Raw genomic sequence first — 18,153 nt, 5'->3', positions numbered from 1 at the left:
TCTGTTGATTTCTGTGTTCTGCTCCATGATGTGGAAGAGAAACAACAACAAAAAAATACATCAACACAAGGATCCAACTGATATTTATAGCTCAGAGAAGTTTATATTTTAGATCTACCTATCATTAGCAGTGATATCCTCCATGGCTGCACAGACACAGGAAAAAGCAGCAAATAAACAACATCAAATAAACAACAGAACAGCAGTGCAGATACATCACAGCAATGAACTCCCAGCAACAAAATACCTTTAATTCACTTCACAAAACTCAGCTGTGTCTCCAGTCTCATAAACATAAACTCCAGCATAGAGCGGCTGAGTGAATGTGGTCTGGACTCTGTGGAGGAGAGTCATGGTTTCAGAGACGCTGTAGAAGGACAGAACACCTGCTCTGTGATCCAGGTACACTCCTACTCTGGAGGACTGAGGACCTGAGATGGAGGTTTTCATGTTGTTGTACCAAAATTCATTCTGGTTTTTGATAACAATCTAATGCCCAAGATTTGTGATTAAATCCAAATCCACCTTCATCCCCTGCTCTGCTGATATTCTTGTATGTGACTGCTACATCAGCTCCTCCCCCTCTCATCTCCACCTCCCAGTAACAACGTCCAGTCAGACTCTCTCTGCTCAAAACCTGAAACCGATCTCTGAATCTGTCTGGATGATCAGAGTAAGACTGAGGTTGTGTCATTAATGTCACTTTTCTGTTCCCCTCTGACAGTAACAGATATGTGTTTGCTGTGTTTGGATCCAGTGTGATTTCACGTGAATATTTTAAGAAGTCAGCTCTGCTCTTTGGTTCTGGTTCTGGTTCTGAAAACATCCACATCAGTGACTCTCATTGAGCTGTTTGTCCATTCCTCTCTCAGGATGTCCTGTAGTTTATCTCTGAGCTCTGACACAGCTGCTGTCACATCCTCAAAGTGCCTCAGAGGACGGATATTGATGCTGGGTGAGTGTGTAGACTCACTGAGTGCTGACACTGAGGGGCAGCTGTGCAGAAACTGGCTGTGATCCTCTGTGTGTGAGAGCTGCTTCAGCTCAGCATCTTTCCTCTTCAGCTCAGTGATCTCCTGCTCCAGCTTCTCCTGAAGCTCTTTGACTCGACTCACTTCAGCTTCCTGCTGGGATCTGATCTGCTGCTTCACATCAGAGCTTCTTTTCTGGAGGAGACGGATCAGCTCAGTGAAGATCTTCTGGCTGTCCTCCACTGTTTTATCAGCAGACTGATTGATGGCCTCCACCTCCCGCTGAAGCAGCTTCACATCTTTCTCTCTGTCCTGGATTCTCTGCTGGATCTGTTGTCGACTCCCCTCCAGCTCTCTCTGCCTCTCAGTCCTTTCTGCTGCAGCTGACACTGTGTCGTGGCCTTTATGTTCATCCACAGGGCAGAGATAACAGATAGAGTTCTGATCAGTACGGCAGAACATCTTCATCACCTCATCATGAACAGAGCAGATGTTCTCCTGGAGCTTCTTGGAGGGCTCCACCAGCTTGTGTTTCTTGAAAGGAGCCACATCATAATGAGGCTGAAGGTGTTTCTTACAGTAAGAGGCCAGACAGAATAAACAGGACTTGATGGCTTTCAGCTTTCTTCCAGAGCAGAAATCACAGGCCACATCTTCAGCTCCAGCATAGCAGTGATCAGCAGGAGCAGCTTGGAGTCCAGTCTTCTTCAGCTGCTCCACTAAATCAGCTAACATGGTGCTTTTCTCCAGAATAGGTCTTGGTGTGAAAGTATTCATGCATTGAGGGCAGCTGTGAATTCCCTTCTTATTCTTTCCATTCCAGTAGCCTTTAATACAGTTCATGCAGTAGCTGTGTCCACAGGGAATAGTCACCGGCTCCTTCAGCACATCCAGACAGATCGAACAAGAGAAGCTTTCCAGGTCCAGTTTAACCATTTTCTTTGCCATTTCCTCCATTTAAGCAGAGCAGTGTGTGACTCTCAGAGCAGAAACACCGTCTGTGCTGTCTTACAAAACAAATTCCACCTCCTTTTATTGCAGCTGATCTGCTGATCTTCACTTAAGAGCTCCTCTACTGTCACACAATGGTTTCACACATCCTCCCACCTTCAGATCAGTTTGGGGAGGGAACAAGGAAGTTTCCTTCACTGAAAGGGACAGTGCTGGTTTCACCTCAATCCTGCAGTAAAGTCAGGATTGTTCAAGGGCTTGTTGCATTATTCTTATTTGTTTTCTGTTGAAGGGAAAGATTCATTCATTAACCTTCCACTGAAAGTTGAACATGAAGAAAATCTGTTTTATCTGCATCTATCAGACCAACATTGTTAGATACGTTTAGCAGGCAGCTGTACAGGAAATGTAAATGTTTCTGAATATTTTCATGCTTTTCATTTATATTTATATAATCAGCTCCGCTCTGCGGAGGTTGATATTTATAAATTATGATCTTCTGCTGATAAGCTCACCTAAATCTTCTGACTGATGCATTCAAGTGCATGAAATGAAACATGAACTCTCGTTGTTTTGTTCCACGTATTGTTTAAGGGTCATCATAGGTACGAGTTTGGGTGGAGCAGGTAACAGTAAGGTGGAGTTTCCAGCTGACTCCTCAGTTTCAGTCGGCTTTGGAGGCTGCAGATGGAGAGGTAACTGTGCTGTTTAATCTGCCACTTATTGATAAGTTAAAGTTTACAAAAAAATAATAATAAAAGGAAGAAGTTCCCTGAAAGCAGCATCAGTGTTACAGGTTGTGAGTCCTGTGAACAAACTGACACAGTGTTATGTTACACATATTTAAACTTCTCTTTCCTCATGTTGTTGAAGCTGCCAAAGCCTCAGTGAAGCTTTCTCATGTCTCCCTGCAGTTTCAAAGCTGAAATCTGAAAACTAACACAAGAGGGCGCCTTCATCCTGCTCACAGGGATGCAGAGGAGGTCAAAGCTCCTGTTCTGTTCATTTACACTGAACTCTGCCTGTGTTCTGGCCACTAGAACATCCTAGTTTATTTTAAATCCGTAATACATAAATATTACCTAAAGTGTCTTTCAAGTATTAATGCCTTGTAGGCCTCATTGACCTGAGTTCATACAACTAATTTCAGTAAACCCAAGAACACCCTCAGACAGAGACTGGTTCACCCAAAGGATTAAACACCCAAACACAAACTGGGTGGTGTCATGTATGCAGTGCAGCAAAGACTGTGCAGACCTCTTTATAGGAGAGACCAAACAACAGCTCCACAAGCATATGGCACAACACAGGAGAGCCACCTCTTCAGGTCAAGACTCAGCAGTGCACCTTCATCTCAAGGAGAAGGGACACTCTTTGGAGGACGTAATGTCCACATTCTAGACAGAGAAGACAGGTAGTTTGAGAGAGGAATCAAAGAACCCATCTATGTAAAACTGGAAAAAACATTGTTGAACAGAGGAGGTGGTCTCAGGTTTCACCTTCCCAGCACCTACAATGCAGCATTGTCTCTCCTCCAGAGGCAGTTTGACAATCATTCTCACCTTGGATTCTGTGACCAAAACTCACTCTGTCAGGCAGGTAGACAATTCGGAGGTGATAAAGACACTAACGACATGCAGATTGGTGGGTATTCAGTGACACATGTGACTGTAACGACCCTCTGCGTATAAGCTTATACATGTAGTTCAGACAAAAGAAGATGGTGTAACTCACACAATGTTAAAAGCCATTCAGTCCCTCCCTCCTTTATTGTAGGTGACCTGGGCTCAAATCCCCTACATGAAAGGTAATACCTCCAGTTGGGGTCCTTAGGAAAGACCCCCTTACCCTTCCTGTAAGTTGCTTTGGATAAAAGTTTCTGCCAATTACATATGGTCACAAACTGGGCAGTGATAGAAAGAACTACAAAATTTCTGTAGAAAATTATTAACTACGGCTGAGTTGTGAGACCTCCAAAAAGGGCTACCTTTGTCGCATTATATATGAATTCTAATGCATTTCCAATGATGCAAATTTCACAGTATTACCCAATTTTGCGGGAATCAGTTTGAGTAATGAGAAGGAAAATTCAAAGCACACCAGTCCCTAGTGGTGGACATGTGGAGATATGTGTTTTATCCCGGTCGGACCAACTGCGAGGGACTAGTTCCTTGCCGAAATTCGTGACGGAAACGGGAGAATAATAAGTATGCACAATAGTAATATGTGTTCCTTGATGCCTTTGGCATTGGTACCCATAATAATTGTATTAATTTTCACTGAGGCTTGTGTAAACCACAGACTGTATAACCTGCAAACCTTCTGTACTCCTGGCTGGCTGGAACAGAGTTCAGAGAAGAGTGAAATATTAGCTCTTTACTCACATGTAGATATTACCGATTAAAGGTTTCTTAAGACTGCATCAGACATGTTTGGTCATCATCTATTTGTGGAGCTCTGTATCGTGACTAGAGTCTTCAGATTGAGCCTGATAGAAACCCTCTTTGTCTCTTTGTCACTGTGTATTTAAGAAGCAGCATCTTAAGATGGAGTTCCTGTGGTTTTTTGTCCACTCTTGTCCACACTGAAAACACAAATGACTTAAAACAGCAGAATGACTTCTTTTCCAGCCTTTTTCAGTTGGCAGGAAACAACAAAAACCTTCACAGCAAACATCCGTTCAGAAGAGAGAAAACCCAGGTGAGCAGATCAGTGTGATCAGTGATTTATGTGTTGCTCATAACATTTCATGTTCGGCTGCAGTCTGAGGTGCTGATAAAGTCTTTATTTTAGAATCATGCTGATATGCAGCTAAGTCTATATGCATCCTGGTCAGTGGGGGTATTCAAACGGAGGAGGCAGGATCACATTTACCTCTGATGACTGCCTCTGATGAGCTCAGTTATTAGGTGGAGAAAAGCATCATTTTTATCTGGACAGAGGGATGAATGTGAGAGAAAAATTGGCTTTAATATATTAACCTCAAATAATGTGACTCTACTTTGACAATGTCACGGTCCATCTGATGCCAAAAAAAAACTGAACGCTAAACCACCGCAGGGATTTCAGTATATTTATAATGGAGGAGTGGGAGATCCTGTCAGAACTTATGTCTGTGATGAGTATCTGAAGCAGAAGATGTTTCACAGCTCAGATGGTTGAGGTTTGAAATGTAACCTGTGTGGGGACAGACAAAGGTGTAGAAGACAAAGTGGAGGTTCCAGGTGGTGATAGAAGATAAACAGCTGTACTCTGAGAAACATCTCTGCTAACGACTGTTTCTTTCAACTGAGGCTTCAGACAGATCACAAACTGACCTAAAGACTCCTGCATGATGATCCCATCCATGCAGCCAAAGACCTGAATCAGTTGCACTGATTTGAAAGACAAAGGGACGGGAATGTCACCATCCATCCCCCATGTTTTCAGACATTAACTCAACCCCAAAGTTGGACAAACTCCTTCAGCACAACAATGACTCTACATTATTATGAGGAACATTAAAAACAACCATTTCTGACAATCTAACAATTTCTTTCTAAACTATAAATAATTTGAGGGACTTTAATCTCATTCTCAACAGTGACAGTTAAGGAGTGTCATCAGATGAATGAGATCAGCTCAGTAATGAAAACACAGTTCAAACTATATACAGTCTTTGGTTTACACAAGCCTCAGTGAAAATAAATACAATTATTATGGGTGCCAATGCCAAAGGCATCAAGGCACACATATTACTATTGTGCAAACTTATTATTCTCCCGTTTCCGTAACGAATTTCGGCAAGGAACTAGTCCCGCGCGGTTGGTCCGACCAGGATAAAAAGCATATCTCTGCATGTCCACCGATAGGGACTTGTGTGCTATGACTTTTCTCTCTCATTACTCAAACTGATTCCCGGAAAATTGGGAAATACTGTGAATTTTGGCCCATTGGAAATGCATTAAAATGAATAAATAATGCGACAAAAGTAGCCCTGTTTGGAGGCCTCATAACTCAGCCATAATTCATCATAGCGATATCATTCGAAGTTTAAACAGGCCAGGAAAGACTCAACTTTAATTGAGCTAAGGGGTTTGTTGATATATTTTATAGCTTTGACACAATGGCAGTTTAAGTTTTAGGAAAAATCAGTACTCCTCTCACTCTGCTATCCTGGGGTCTCATACTCTATTTTGACAAGCTCGAAATTAATACCAAAATAACTCAAACAGACTTTTTTCACATCCAAAATGTCTGCTGCACCTAGACAAATTATACTTAAAAATGTAGGTATTTTTGTCCTCTTTCACCAAATGTCACCGTCATTGTGCTTGGCTCAAAGTTTTCTCTCAAATGACCTCCGAACGCAGAGAACAACCACTCGGGCTGCCATTGAGGGCCATTATAGCCATGTAAACTCATCTCCTTATCAAATCAATGTGAACGCTGTTTTTAAAACTGACATAAAAAAATACCATACATAGGAGCAGAATAAAACTTACACCAGTGGCTTTTGCTATCCCTTCTGGCACTCACGGTTCAAGAATCTTTTTAATATGACTCATAGTTTTTGAACGGCAACTGTTTGTTCGAGTCACACATATCAGTATTAAACACCGAGTTCTCCCTGCCAGTTGGAGCCATATTGTGTGTGCTCCTCTCCTCTTACCCACGAAGCTGTCTGCAAAAATACTGATCACACAGATTATACTCCTTCTGAGGGCACAGCCAAGATGGCTGACCTGTTATAACAGGTTTATGCCAGCCACTGTGTCATATCTGCTCCCGATATAATATGACCATAACATGACAGCATCTGTCTCTCAACGGGCAGTAGCTCCATTGGCACCCATCAACATATCTTCAGATATTTTCTAGTTCTTTCTGTCACTACCCAGTTTGTGACCATCTGCAGGTATGTTTGTTAATGTTTATGTATTTGGCAGACACTTTTATCCAAAGCAACTTACAGATAGGGTAAGGGGGTCTTTTCTAAGGACCCCAACTGGAGATATTACCTTTCATGCAGGGGATTTGAGCACAGGTCACCTACAATAAAGGTGGCAATCTTACCACTGCACAATCCAGTCCCTGTAGGTATACAAATGGCTCTGGTTGGGGAGGGACTGAATGGCTCATAACATTGTGTGAGTTACACCATATTCTTGAAGTATCTCCCACAGGAGAACACTACATGTGGGCGCTGAAGCTTTAAACCAGGTTGACGTAACTCGTGTACCTTGACTGCACGGAAAACAAGAAACGTCCACAGGACTCCGTTGTAAAAGATGAACACAATATATTTATTACAAAGTTTCCAAGGTATCTTGTTACAGGAGTATTCCAAATCAAAGTTTCTCATCAGAAAAGGTACTGCGGTTAGAAAACTGTGTCGCTCGGTCCTTAATCAAGCCTCAACTGTGTCCAAACACCTGTGTGCGCTAAAGCGCTGTTTTCTTAAAGCGACAGTAATATAAACAATGGCTTCTAACAAAATGTTACAAAATTATATTAAAATAAACATGAATTCACTCAAATGAATTAAATAACCTTCCACTTATTTCTAATCAACGTTTTATCCATTCAAATTGACATTCATATGAACTTTCACACTAAACAAACAAAAGCATATAGAAACACACTTTGGCTCCCACACTACATAATGACATGCTTTTTCCATGTCTGCTGATACTGTGTTCCTCTTGCACCCACAAGCTATCTTCAATGAGTTTGTAATCCTCTCTTTATCTTGACTGATGCGTTTCAGCCAGAAGTGAAAATCAATACCTCGTTGATATTTCTATCAACAATGGGGAACCAGATTCTTTAGGAAGAGTCAAGCAAGTTATCATAGATCAAAGAAAGTGAATCTAACAATGGTGGTAATCAAGAAGTAAGACATTGGAAAAAACCATCAAGTTGAAAATAAATTTGATGAACTATGATCTCCGGGATAAGTGAACTATAGCCCACTTGTCAACTAAAGCTTAATACTGCCAACCATCTTGGGACACCAGTCAATGCCATGAGCAAATATGACAGGAAAGGTTTTATCCTCAGATTTGTGCCGTACCTTTGTTTGGTCAACACAGAACTGAAAAGCAATCTTTGTTATTCCCCAACTCTTATTAAATAACATCAAACATTCATAACTTTCACACATAACTATATATTTATAGAGCTGATTCTTTCTACATAAATATGTGTTTTATTGTAATCATGTTGAATCATGTTAGTTTATAGTGTCCCTTCAGTTTGTTGTTATGAGCCATCTATAAATAGTTCCTCACTGTTAAAGAATAAATGTCAGAACAATAAAGTGGAATTTCTCAAAAAACTTTAATTTGTTGTCACATTAAACATGATAACTGATCTCATGATTTATTCTGATCTTGGAAATGAACACCTCAGAACAGACTTCCTCATTTGTTGGTTGATTTAGAAAACAGCAACAACATTTGATCTCTGAAACAAATCAAAGTAAGTCAAACTACAGAATTATTTTCACATTTACAAAGTGATGGGATTTGAAAATAATCTGTGATAAAGGAAGGTCTGCTGGTTTCTCTGTTTGGCTCCATGAAGTGGAACAGAAACAACAACATACAAATACATCAACACAAGGATCCAACTAATATTTAGAGCTCAGAGAAGTCTGGATTTTCAAGTGGAGAAATATTTCTATGAATCAAACTCATCATTAGCAGTGATATCCTCCATGGCTGCACAAACACAGGAAAAAGCAGCAAATTAAAAAAAGAACAGCAGCGCAGAGACATCACAGCAATGAACTCTCAGCAACAAACTGACTAAATACATTTATTTCACTTTACACAACTCAGCTGTGGCTCCAGATTCCCAAAATCTAACTCCAGCGTAGAGCGGCTGAGTGAATGTAGTCTGGACTCTGTGGAGGAGAGTCATGGTTTCAGAGACGCTGTAGAAGGACAGAACACCTGCTCTGTGATCCAGGTACACTCCTACTCTGGAGGACTGAGGACCTGAGATGGAGGTTTCCATGTTGTTGTACCAAAATTCATTCTGGTTTTTGTAACAATCTAATGCCAAAGATTTGTCATTAAATCCAAATCCACCTTCATCCCCTGCTCTGCTGATGTTCTTGTATGCGACTGCTACATCAGCTCCTCCCCCTCTCATCTCCACCTCCCAGTAACAACGTCCAGTCAGACTCTCTCTGCTCAGGACCTGAAACCGATCTCTGAATCTGTCTGGATGACTAGAGTAAGACTGAGGTTGTGTCATTAATGTCACTTTTCTGTTCCCCTCTGACAGTAACAGATATGTGTTTGCTGTGTTTGGATCCAGTGTGATTTCACATGAATATTTTAAGAAGTCAGCTCTGCTCTTTGGTTCTGGTTCTGGTTCTGACAGTAAAACATCCACAACAGTGACTGTCAGTGAGGTGTTTTTCCATTCCTCTCTCAGGATGTCCTGTAGTTTATCTCTGAGCTCTGACACAGCTGCTGTCACATCCTCAAAGTACCTCAGAGGACGGATATTGATGCTGGGTGAGTGTGTAGACTCACTGAGTGCTGACACTGAGGGGTAGTTGAGTAGAAACTGGCTGTGATCCTCTGTGTGTGAGAGCTGCTTCAGCTCAGCATCTTTCCTCTTCAGCTCAGTGATCTCCTGCTCCAGCTTCTCCTGAAGCTCTTTGACTCGACTCACTTCTGCTTCCTGCTGGGATCTGATCTGCTGCTTCACATCAGAGCTTCTTTTCTGGAGGAGATGGATCAGCTCAGTGAAGATCTTCTGGCTGTGCTCCACTGTTTTATCAGCAGACTGATTGATGGCCTCCACCTCCTGCTGAAGCAGCTTCACATCTTTCTCTCTGTCCTGGATTCTCTGCTGGATCTGTTGCCGACTCCCCTCCAGCTCTCTCTGCCTCTCAGTCCTTTCTGCTGCAGCTGACACTGTGTCGTGGCCTTTATGTTCATCCACAGAGCAGAGATAACAGATAGACTTCTGATCAGTACGGCAGAACATCTTCATCACCTCATCATGAACAGAGCAGATGTTCTCCTGGAGCTTCTTGGAGGGCTCCACCAGCTTGTGTTTCTTGAAAGGAGCCACATCATAATGAGGCTGAAGGTGTTCCTCACAGTAAGAGGCCAGACAGAATAAACAGGACTTGATGGCTTTCAGCTTTCTTCCAGAGCAGAAATCACAGGCCACATCTTCAGCTCCAGCATAGCAGTGATCAGCAGGAGCAGCTTGGAGTCCAGTCTTCTTCAGCTGCTCCACTAAATCAGCTAACATGGTGCTTTTCTCCAGAATAGGTCTTGGTGTGAAAGTATTCATGCATTGAGGGCAGCTGTGAATTCCCTTCTTATTCTTTCCATTCCAGTAGCCTTTAATACAGTTCATGCAGTAGCTGTGTCCACAGGGAATAGTCACCGGCTCCTTTAGCACATCCAGACAGATCGAACAAGAGAAGCTTTCCAGGTCCAGTTTAACCATTTTATTTGCCATTTCCTCCATTTGGCAGAGCAGTGTGTGACTCTCAGAGCAGAAACACCGTCTGTGCTGTCTTACAAAACAAATTCCACCTCCTTTTATTGCAGCTGATCTTTACTAAAGACCTCCTTTACTGTCACACAATGGTTTCACACATCCTCCCACCTTCAGATCAGTTTGGGGAGGGAACAAGGAAGTTTCCTTCACTGAAAGGGACAGTGCTGGTTTCACCTCAATCCTGCAGTTAAATCAGGATTGTTCAAGGGCTTGTTGCATTATTCTTATTTGTTTTCTGTTGAAGGGAAAGATTCATTCATTAACCTTCCACTGAAAGTTGAACATGAAGAAAATCTGTTTTCTCTGCATCTATCAGACCAACATTGTTAGATACGTTTAGCAGGCAGCTGTACAGGAAATGTAAATGTTTCTGAATATTTTCATGCTTTTCATTTATATTTATATAATCAGCCCTGCTCTGCGGAGGTTGATATTTATAAATCATGATCTTGTGCTGAGAGGCTCACCTAAATCTTCTGACTGATGCATTCAAGTGCATGACATGAAACATGAACTGTCGTATGTAGATGTAGATATTACTGATTAAAGGTTCCTTAAGACTGCATCAGACATGTTTGATCATCATCTATCTTTCGAGCTCTGTATACTGACTGGCGTCTTCAGGTTGAGCCTGATAGAAACCCTCTTTGTCTCTTTGTCACTGTGTATAAAATAAGCTGCATCTTAAGATGGAGTTCCTTTGGTGTTCTGTCCACTCTTGTTCACACTGAAAACACAAACAACATAAACAGCAGAATAATGTGACGGTACTCTGACAACATCAGGGTCCATCTGATGCCAAAAAAACCTGAACTCTAAACCACCGCAGGGATTTTAGTATATTTATAAGGAGTGGGAGATCATTTCAGAACTTCTATCTTTGATCAGTATCTGAAGCAGAAGATGTTTCACAGCTCAGATGGTTGAGGTTTGAAATGTAACCTGTGTGGGGACAGACAAAGGTGTAGAAGACAAAAAGTGGTGATAGAAGATAAACAGCTGTACTCTGAGAAACATCTCTGCTAACGACTGTTTCTTTCAACTGAGGCTTCACACAGATCACAAACTGACCTAAAGACTCCTGCATGATAATCACATCCATGCAGCCAAAGACCTGAATCAGTTGCACTGATTTGAAAGACAAAGGGACGGGAATGTCACCATCCATCCCCCATGATTTCAGACATTAACTCAACCCCAAAGTTGGACAAACTCCTTCAGCACAACAATGACTCCTCACGATGAACATTAAAAACAACCATTTCTAATAATCTAACAATTTCTTTCTAAACTATAAATAATTTTAGGGACTTTAATCTCATTCTCAACAGTGACAGTTAAGGAGTGTCATCAGATGAATGAGATCAGTTCAGTAATGAAAACCCAGTTTAAACTATATAGAATCAGTGGTTTACACAAGCCTCAGTGAAAATAAATACAATTATTATGGGTGCCAATACCAAAGTCATCAAGGCACACATATTTCTATTGTGCAAACTTATTATTCTCCTGTTTCCGTCAGGAATTTGGCAAAGAACTAGTCCCGCGCGGTCCGACCGGGATAAATAGCATATCCCAACGTGTCCACCGATAGGGACTAGTGTGCTATGACTTTTCTGTCTCATTACTCAAACAGATTCCCGGAAAATTGGGAAATACTGTGAATTTTGGTCCATTGGAAATGCATTAAAATTCATATATAATGCAACAAAAGTAGCCTTATTTGGAGGCCTCATAACTCAGCCATAATTTATCATAGAGATATCATTCAAAGTTTAAACAGGCCAAGAAAGACTCAACTTTAATTGAACTAAGGGGTTTTTTGATATATTTTATAGCTTTGACACAATGGCAGTTTAAATTTTAGGAAAAATCAGGACTCCTCTCACTCTGCTGTCATGGGGTCTCACACTCTTCTTTGACAAGCTCAAAATGAATACCTAAACAATTCAAACAAACTTCTCTCACATCCAAAATTTCTGCTGTACCTTGACAAATTATACTTCAAAATGTAGGTATTTTTGTCCTCTTTCACCCAATGTCACCTTTATTGTGCTTGGCCTCACAGTTTCCCCTCAAATGACCTCAGAGCAGAGTAACGGTAGGCGTCCACTATTCCGGCACGTCAAGCCGTATCCAACGCATTCAATTCATTTTCAATGAAATCCGGCCGATCGTTGTCGCCATGCTCGCAAAGCATGCTGGGATTCCGGCACGGCGAGCGGCGGACCCGCGGCACGTCAAAAAGTTGGGCTCGGCCGGACTTTATGCAAATTTGCCACGGCAGACGGAGTGCGTTATCCAATGACAGTAGATCATGTGTTCTCCTGTGTCGCAGCAGCAGCAGCAGCACAGCAGCTCTCCTCGCTCGCAGATCTGGATCCATGGTACAATATGAAATAATGTTCCATTGGTGACGATTCATACACATTAATTTCCCTCCAAAACCCAAATTTTTAGAGGGAGAAACTTCGGTTGGTTAAAATCACAAGTTATTTACTTTCCCCCAGAGCCATACACGCCCCACACACCCACTGTAGTAGCAACACGGCGACAACTAGGCATCCAATCCGGCGAGTTACGTTGACGTGCCGGAATAGTGGACGCCTAGCCTAAGTATATGACATGAGACATGAACTCTCGTACAGCTGTTGGACTTCAGAAGAGGTAAAAAACCTGCAGAGTTGAGCTGTCTGAAAACTAAATCTGCCTCCTGTTAGATCGATTCTTTCAATGGCAGCTCTATAACAAGCCGGAGGAATCTCAAGTTAAATAAAGTGTTTATTGATAGTCACATGTCAAGCATATCAGCGCTGGACTCAGTGGAACAGAGCTCCCGCAGGAAGTCTGTCAGACTGAGCCTCGATTTCCGGGTATCATTTGTATTTATAGCCTCATAGGTTGGACTCACACTCGACCGAGTATGATTGGACATGAGTAGGTTCAACATGCTTCGTCATATTCTCTGGATCAGCCAAAACAATGTGTGTGTGTGAATCTGGCCTTGCTTTCCCAGGCTTTCCCAATTGTTTTGTCTTCCCATTCCTGGATCACTTTAGGTCATCATGGAAAAGTACAGAGACTATTTCATTTATAATGTCTAAGAACAAAGCCAATTTTTACACAAGCTCGAAATTAATACCAAAATAACTCAAATAAACTTCTCTCACATCCAAAATGTCTGCTGCACCTAGACAAAATATACTTCACAATGTAGGTATTTTTGTCCTCTTTCACCAAATATTCCCCTCATTGTGCTTGGCCTCACGGTTTCCTCTCAAATGAACTCTGTTCATCTGTTTTAACAGGTTTATGCCAGCCACTGTGTTATGTCTACTCACAATACAACATGACAATAAAATGACAGCCTCTGTCTCTCAGCGGGTAGTAGCTTCATTGGCATCCATCAAAATTTCTACAGAAATTTTGTAGTTCTTTCTATCACTGCCCAGTTTGTGACCATATGTATATGGCAGAAACTTTTATCCAAAGCAACTTACAGGTAGGGTAAGGGGGTCTTTCCTAAGGACCCCAACTGGAGGTATTACCTTTCATGTAGGGGATTTGAGCCCAGGTCACCTACAATAAAGGAGGGAGGGACTGAATGGCTTTTAATATTGTGTGAGGCTGCGGCTACACGAAAACGTTTTTCACTGTAAACGATACTTTTTCTTATCGTTTCGCTGTCGCGGCCACACGGAGCCGGCGTTCCCACTACCCCAAAACGATAGTTTTTGAAAACGGGTTCCAGAGTGGGAAAGTTTGAAAACGGCCTCGTTTCGTTTCCATTGTTACAGCTAAAACGTTTTTGCGTCAGTCACACGTTGACGCCGTGAGCCAATTTTAACACTTCTCTATTGTCTCACAGCGTGGCGTGACACAGTGGCGTGTGTACTGCATCGTTTCATCGTTTTCATCCATTTTCGTCTGGACCTGAGTCTTTACAGCAGCACGTTTCCGTGTGGTCGCAAGAATTTTCGTACCCGTTTTCAAAAAAAACCTCGTTTCGTTTTCGTGTAGCCGTAGCCTGAGTTACACCATCTTCTTTTGTCTGAACTACATGTATAAGCTTATACGCAGAGGGTCGTTACCGTCACATGTGTCACTGAATACCCACCAATCTGCATGTCGTTAGTGTCTTTATCACCTCCGAATTGTCTACCTGCCTGACAGAGTGAGTTTTGGTCACAGAATCCAAGGTGAGAATGATTGTCAAACTGCCTCTGGAGGAGAGACAATGCTGCATTGTAGGTGCTGGGAAGGTGAAACCTGAGACCACCTCCTCTGTTCAACAATGTTTTTCCCAGTTTTACATTGATTGGCTTCTTTGATTCCTCTCTCTAACTACCTGTCCTCTCTGTCTAGAATGTGGACATTACTGTCCTCAAAAGAGTGTCCCTTCTACTTGAGATGAAGGTGCACTGCTGAGTCTTGACCTGAAGAGGTGGCTCTCCTGTGTTGTGCCATATGCTTGTGGAGCTGTTGTTTGGTCTCTCCTATAAAGAGGTCTGCACAGTCTTTGCTGCACTGCATACATGACACCACCCAGTTTGTGTTTGGGTGTTTAATCCTTTGGGTGAACCAGTCTCTGTCTGAGGGTGTTCTTGGGTTTACTGAAATTAGTTGTATGAACTCAGGTCAATGAGGCCTACAAGGCATTAATACTTGAAAGACACTTTAGGTAATATTTATGTATTACGGATTTAAAATAAACTAGGATGTTCTGGGTCAAAGTGGCCAGAACACAGGCAGAGTTCAGTGTAAATGAACAGAACAGGAGCTTTGACCTCCTCTGCATCCCTGTGAGCAGGATGAAGGCGCCCTCTTGTGTTAGTTTTCAGATTTCAGCTTTGAAACTGCAGGGAGACATGAGAAAGCTTCACTGAGGCTTTGGCAGCTTCAACAACATGAGGAAAGAGAAGTTTAAATATGTGTAACATAACACTGTGTCAGTTTGTTCACAGGACTCACAACCTGTAACACTGATGCTGCTTTCAGGGAACTTCTTCCTTTTATTATTATTTTTTTGTAAACTTTAACTTATCAATAAGTGGCAGATTAAACAGCACAGTTACCTCTCCATCTGCAGCCTCCAAAGCCGACTGAAACTGAGGAGTCAGCTGGAAACTCCACCTTACTGTTACCTGCTCCACCCAAACTCGTACCTATGACGACCCTTAAACAATACGTGGAACAGAACAACAAGAGTTCATGTTTCATTTCATGCACTTGAATGCATCAGTCAGAAGATTTAGGTGAGCTTATCAGCAGAAGATTATGATTTATAAATATCAACCTCTGCAGATTGGAGCTGATTATATAAATATAAATGAAAAGCATGAAAATATTCAGAAACATTTACATTTCCTGTACAGCTGCCTGCTAAACGTATCTAAAAATGTTGGTCTGATAGACAAAGAGAAAACAGATTTTCTTCATGTTCAACTTTTAGTGGAAGGTTATTCTTATTTGTTTTCAACAGAAAACAAATAAGAATAATGCAACAAGCCCTTGAACAATCCTGACTTTACTGCAGGATTGAGGTGAAACCAGCACTGTCCCTTTCAGTGAAGGAAACTTCCTTGTTCCCTCCCCAAACTGATCTGAAGGTGGGAGGATGTGTGAAACCATTGTGTGACAGTAGAGGAGCTCTTAAGTGAAGATCAGCTGCAATAAAAGGAGGTGGAATTTGTTTTGTAAGACAGCACAGACGGTGTTTCTGCTCTGAGAGTCACACACTGCTCTGCTTAAATGGAGGAAATGGCAAAGAAAATGGTTAAACTGGACCTGGAAAGCTTCTCTTGTTCGATCTGTCTGGATGTGCTGAAGGAGCCGGTGACTATTCCCTGTGGACACAGCTACTGCATGAACTGTATTAAAGGCTACTGGAATGGAAAGAATAAGAAGGGAATTCACAGCTGCCCTCAATGCATGAATACTTTCACACCAAGACCTATTCTGGAGAAAAGCACCATGTTAGCTGATTTAGTGGAGCAGCTGAAGAAGACTGGACTCCAAGCTGCTCCTGCTGATCACTGCTATGCTGGAGCTGAAGATGTGGCCTGTGATTTCTGCTCTGGAAGAAAGCTGAAAGCCATCAAGTCCTGTTTATTCTGTCTGGCCTCTTACTGTAAGAAACACCTTCAGCCTCATTATGATGTGGCTCCATTCAAGAAACACAAGCTGGTGGAGCCCTCCAAGAAGCTCCAGGAGAACATCTGCTCTGTTCATGATGAGGTGATGAAGATGTTCTGCCGTACTGATCAGAAGTCTATCTGTTATCTCTGCCCTGTGGATGAACATAAAGGCCACGACACAGTGTCAGCTGCAGCAGAAAGGACTGAGAGGCAGAGAGAGCTGGAGGGGAGTCGGCAGCAGATCCAGCAGAGAATCCAGGACAGAGAGAAAGATGTGAAGCTGCTTCAGCAGGAGGTGGAGGCCATCAATCAGTCTGCTGATAAAACAGTGGAGGACAGCCAGAAGATCTTCACTGAGCTGATCCGTCTCATCCAGAAAAGAAGCTCTGATGTGAAGCAGCAGATCAGATCCCAGCAGGAAGCTGAAGTGAGTCGAGTCAAAGAGCTTCAGGAGAAGCTGGAGCAGGAGATCACTGAGCTGAAGAGGAAAGATGCTGAGCTGAAGCAGCTCTCACACACAGAGGATCACAGCCACTTTCTGCACAACTACCCCTCAGTGTCAGCACTCAGTGAGTCTACACACTCACCCAGCATCCATATCCGTCCTCTGAGGCACTTTGAGGATGTGACAGCAGCTGTGTCAGAGCTCAGAGATAAACTACAGGACATCCTGAGAGAGGAATGGAAAAACACCTCACTGACAGTTACTGTTGTGGATGTTTTACTGTCAGAACCAGAACCAGAACCAAAGAGCAGAGCTGACTTCTTAAAATATTCATGTGAAATCACACTGGATCCAAACACAGCAAACACCTATCTGTTACTGTCAGAGGGGAACAGAAAAGTGACATTAATGACACAACCTCAGTCTTACTCTAGTCATCCAGACAGATTCAGAGATCGGTTTCAGGTCCTGAGCAGAGAGAGTCTGACTGGACGTTGTTACTGGGAGGTGGAGATGAGAGGGGGAGGAGCTGATGTAGCAGTCGCATACAAGAACATCAGCAGAGCAGGGGATGAAGGTGGATTTGGATTTAATGACAAGTCTTGGGCATTAGATTGTTATCAAAACAGTTGTGAATTTTGGTTCAACAACATGAAAACCTCCATCTCAGGTCCTCAGTCCTCCAGAGTAGGAGTGTACCTGGATCACAGAGCAGGTGTTCTGTCCTTCTACAGCGTCTCTGAAACCACGACTCTCCTCCACAGAGTCCAGACCACATTCACTCAGCCGCTCTATGCTGGAGTTTATGTTTATGATACTGGAGACACAGCTGAGTTTTGTGAAGTGAATTAAAGGTATTTTGTTGCTCGGAGTTCATTGCTGTGATGTATCTGCACTGCTGTTCTGTTGTTTATTTGATGTTGTTTATTTGCTGCTTTTTCCTGTGTCTGTGCAGCCATGGAGGATATCACTGCTAATGATAAGTTTGATTCACAGAAATATTTCTCTATTCTCTAAATAGAGATAGATTCTCTAAAATATTAACTTCTCTGAGCTCTAAATATCAGTTGGATCCTTGTGTTGATGTATTTTTTTGTTGTTGTTTCTCTTCCACATCATGGAGCAGAACATA

General features: G+C 42.3%; 1 protein-coding gene and 1 pseudogene across 1 annotated transcript; one reads left to right on the top strand and one right to left on the bottom strand.

The window, feature by feature from the left end:
• Positions 1-249: 249 nt before the first annotated feature.
• LOC142387863 (uncharacterized) lies at positions 250-10,397 on the bottom strand (annotated as a pseudogene).
• Positions 10,398-16,199: 5,802 nt separating this feature from the next.
• On the top strand, positions 16,200-17,873 carry LOC142397818 (tripartite motif-containing protein 16-like). Its single transcript, XM_075481548.1, has one exon. The coding sequence runs from the start codon at positions 16,200-16,202 to the stop codon at positions 17,871-17,873; it is 1,674 nt and encodes a 557-aa protein (XP_075337663.1).
• Positions 17,874-18,153: the final 280 nt, after the last annotated feature.

This window comes from Odontesthes bonariensis, chromosome 2, assembly GCF_027942865.1.
Source record: "Odontesthes bonariensis isolate fOdoBon6 chromosome 2, fOdoBon6.hap1, whole genome shotgun sequence".
NCBI lineage: Eukaryota > Metazoa > Chordata > Actinopteri > Atheriniformes > Atherinopsidae > Odontesthes > Odontesthes bonariensis.
Note: the sequence above shows the minus strand (reverse complement) of the source record. Positions and strands in the feature narration are given on the sequence as shown.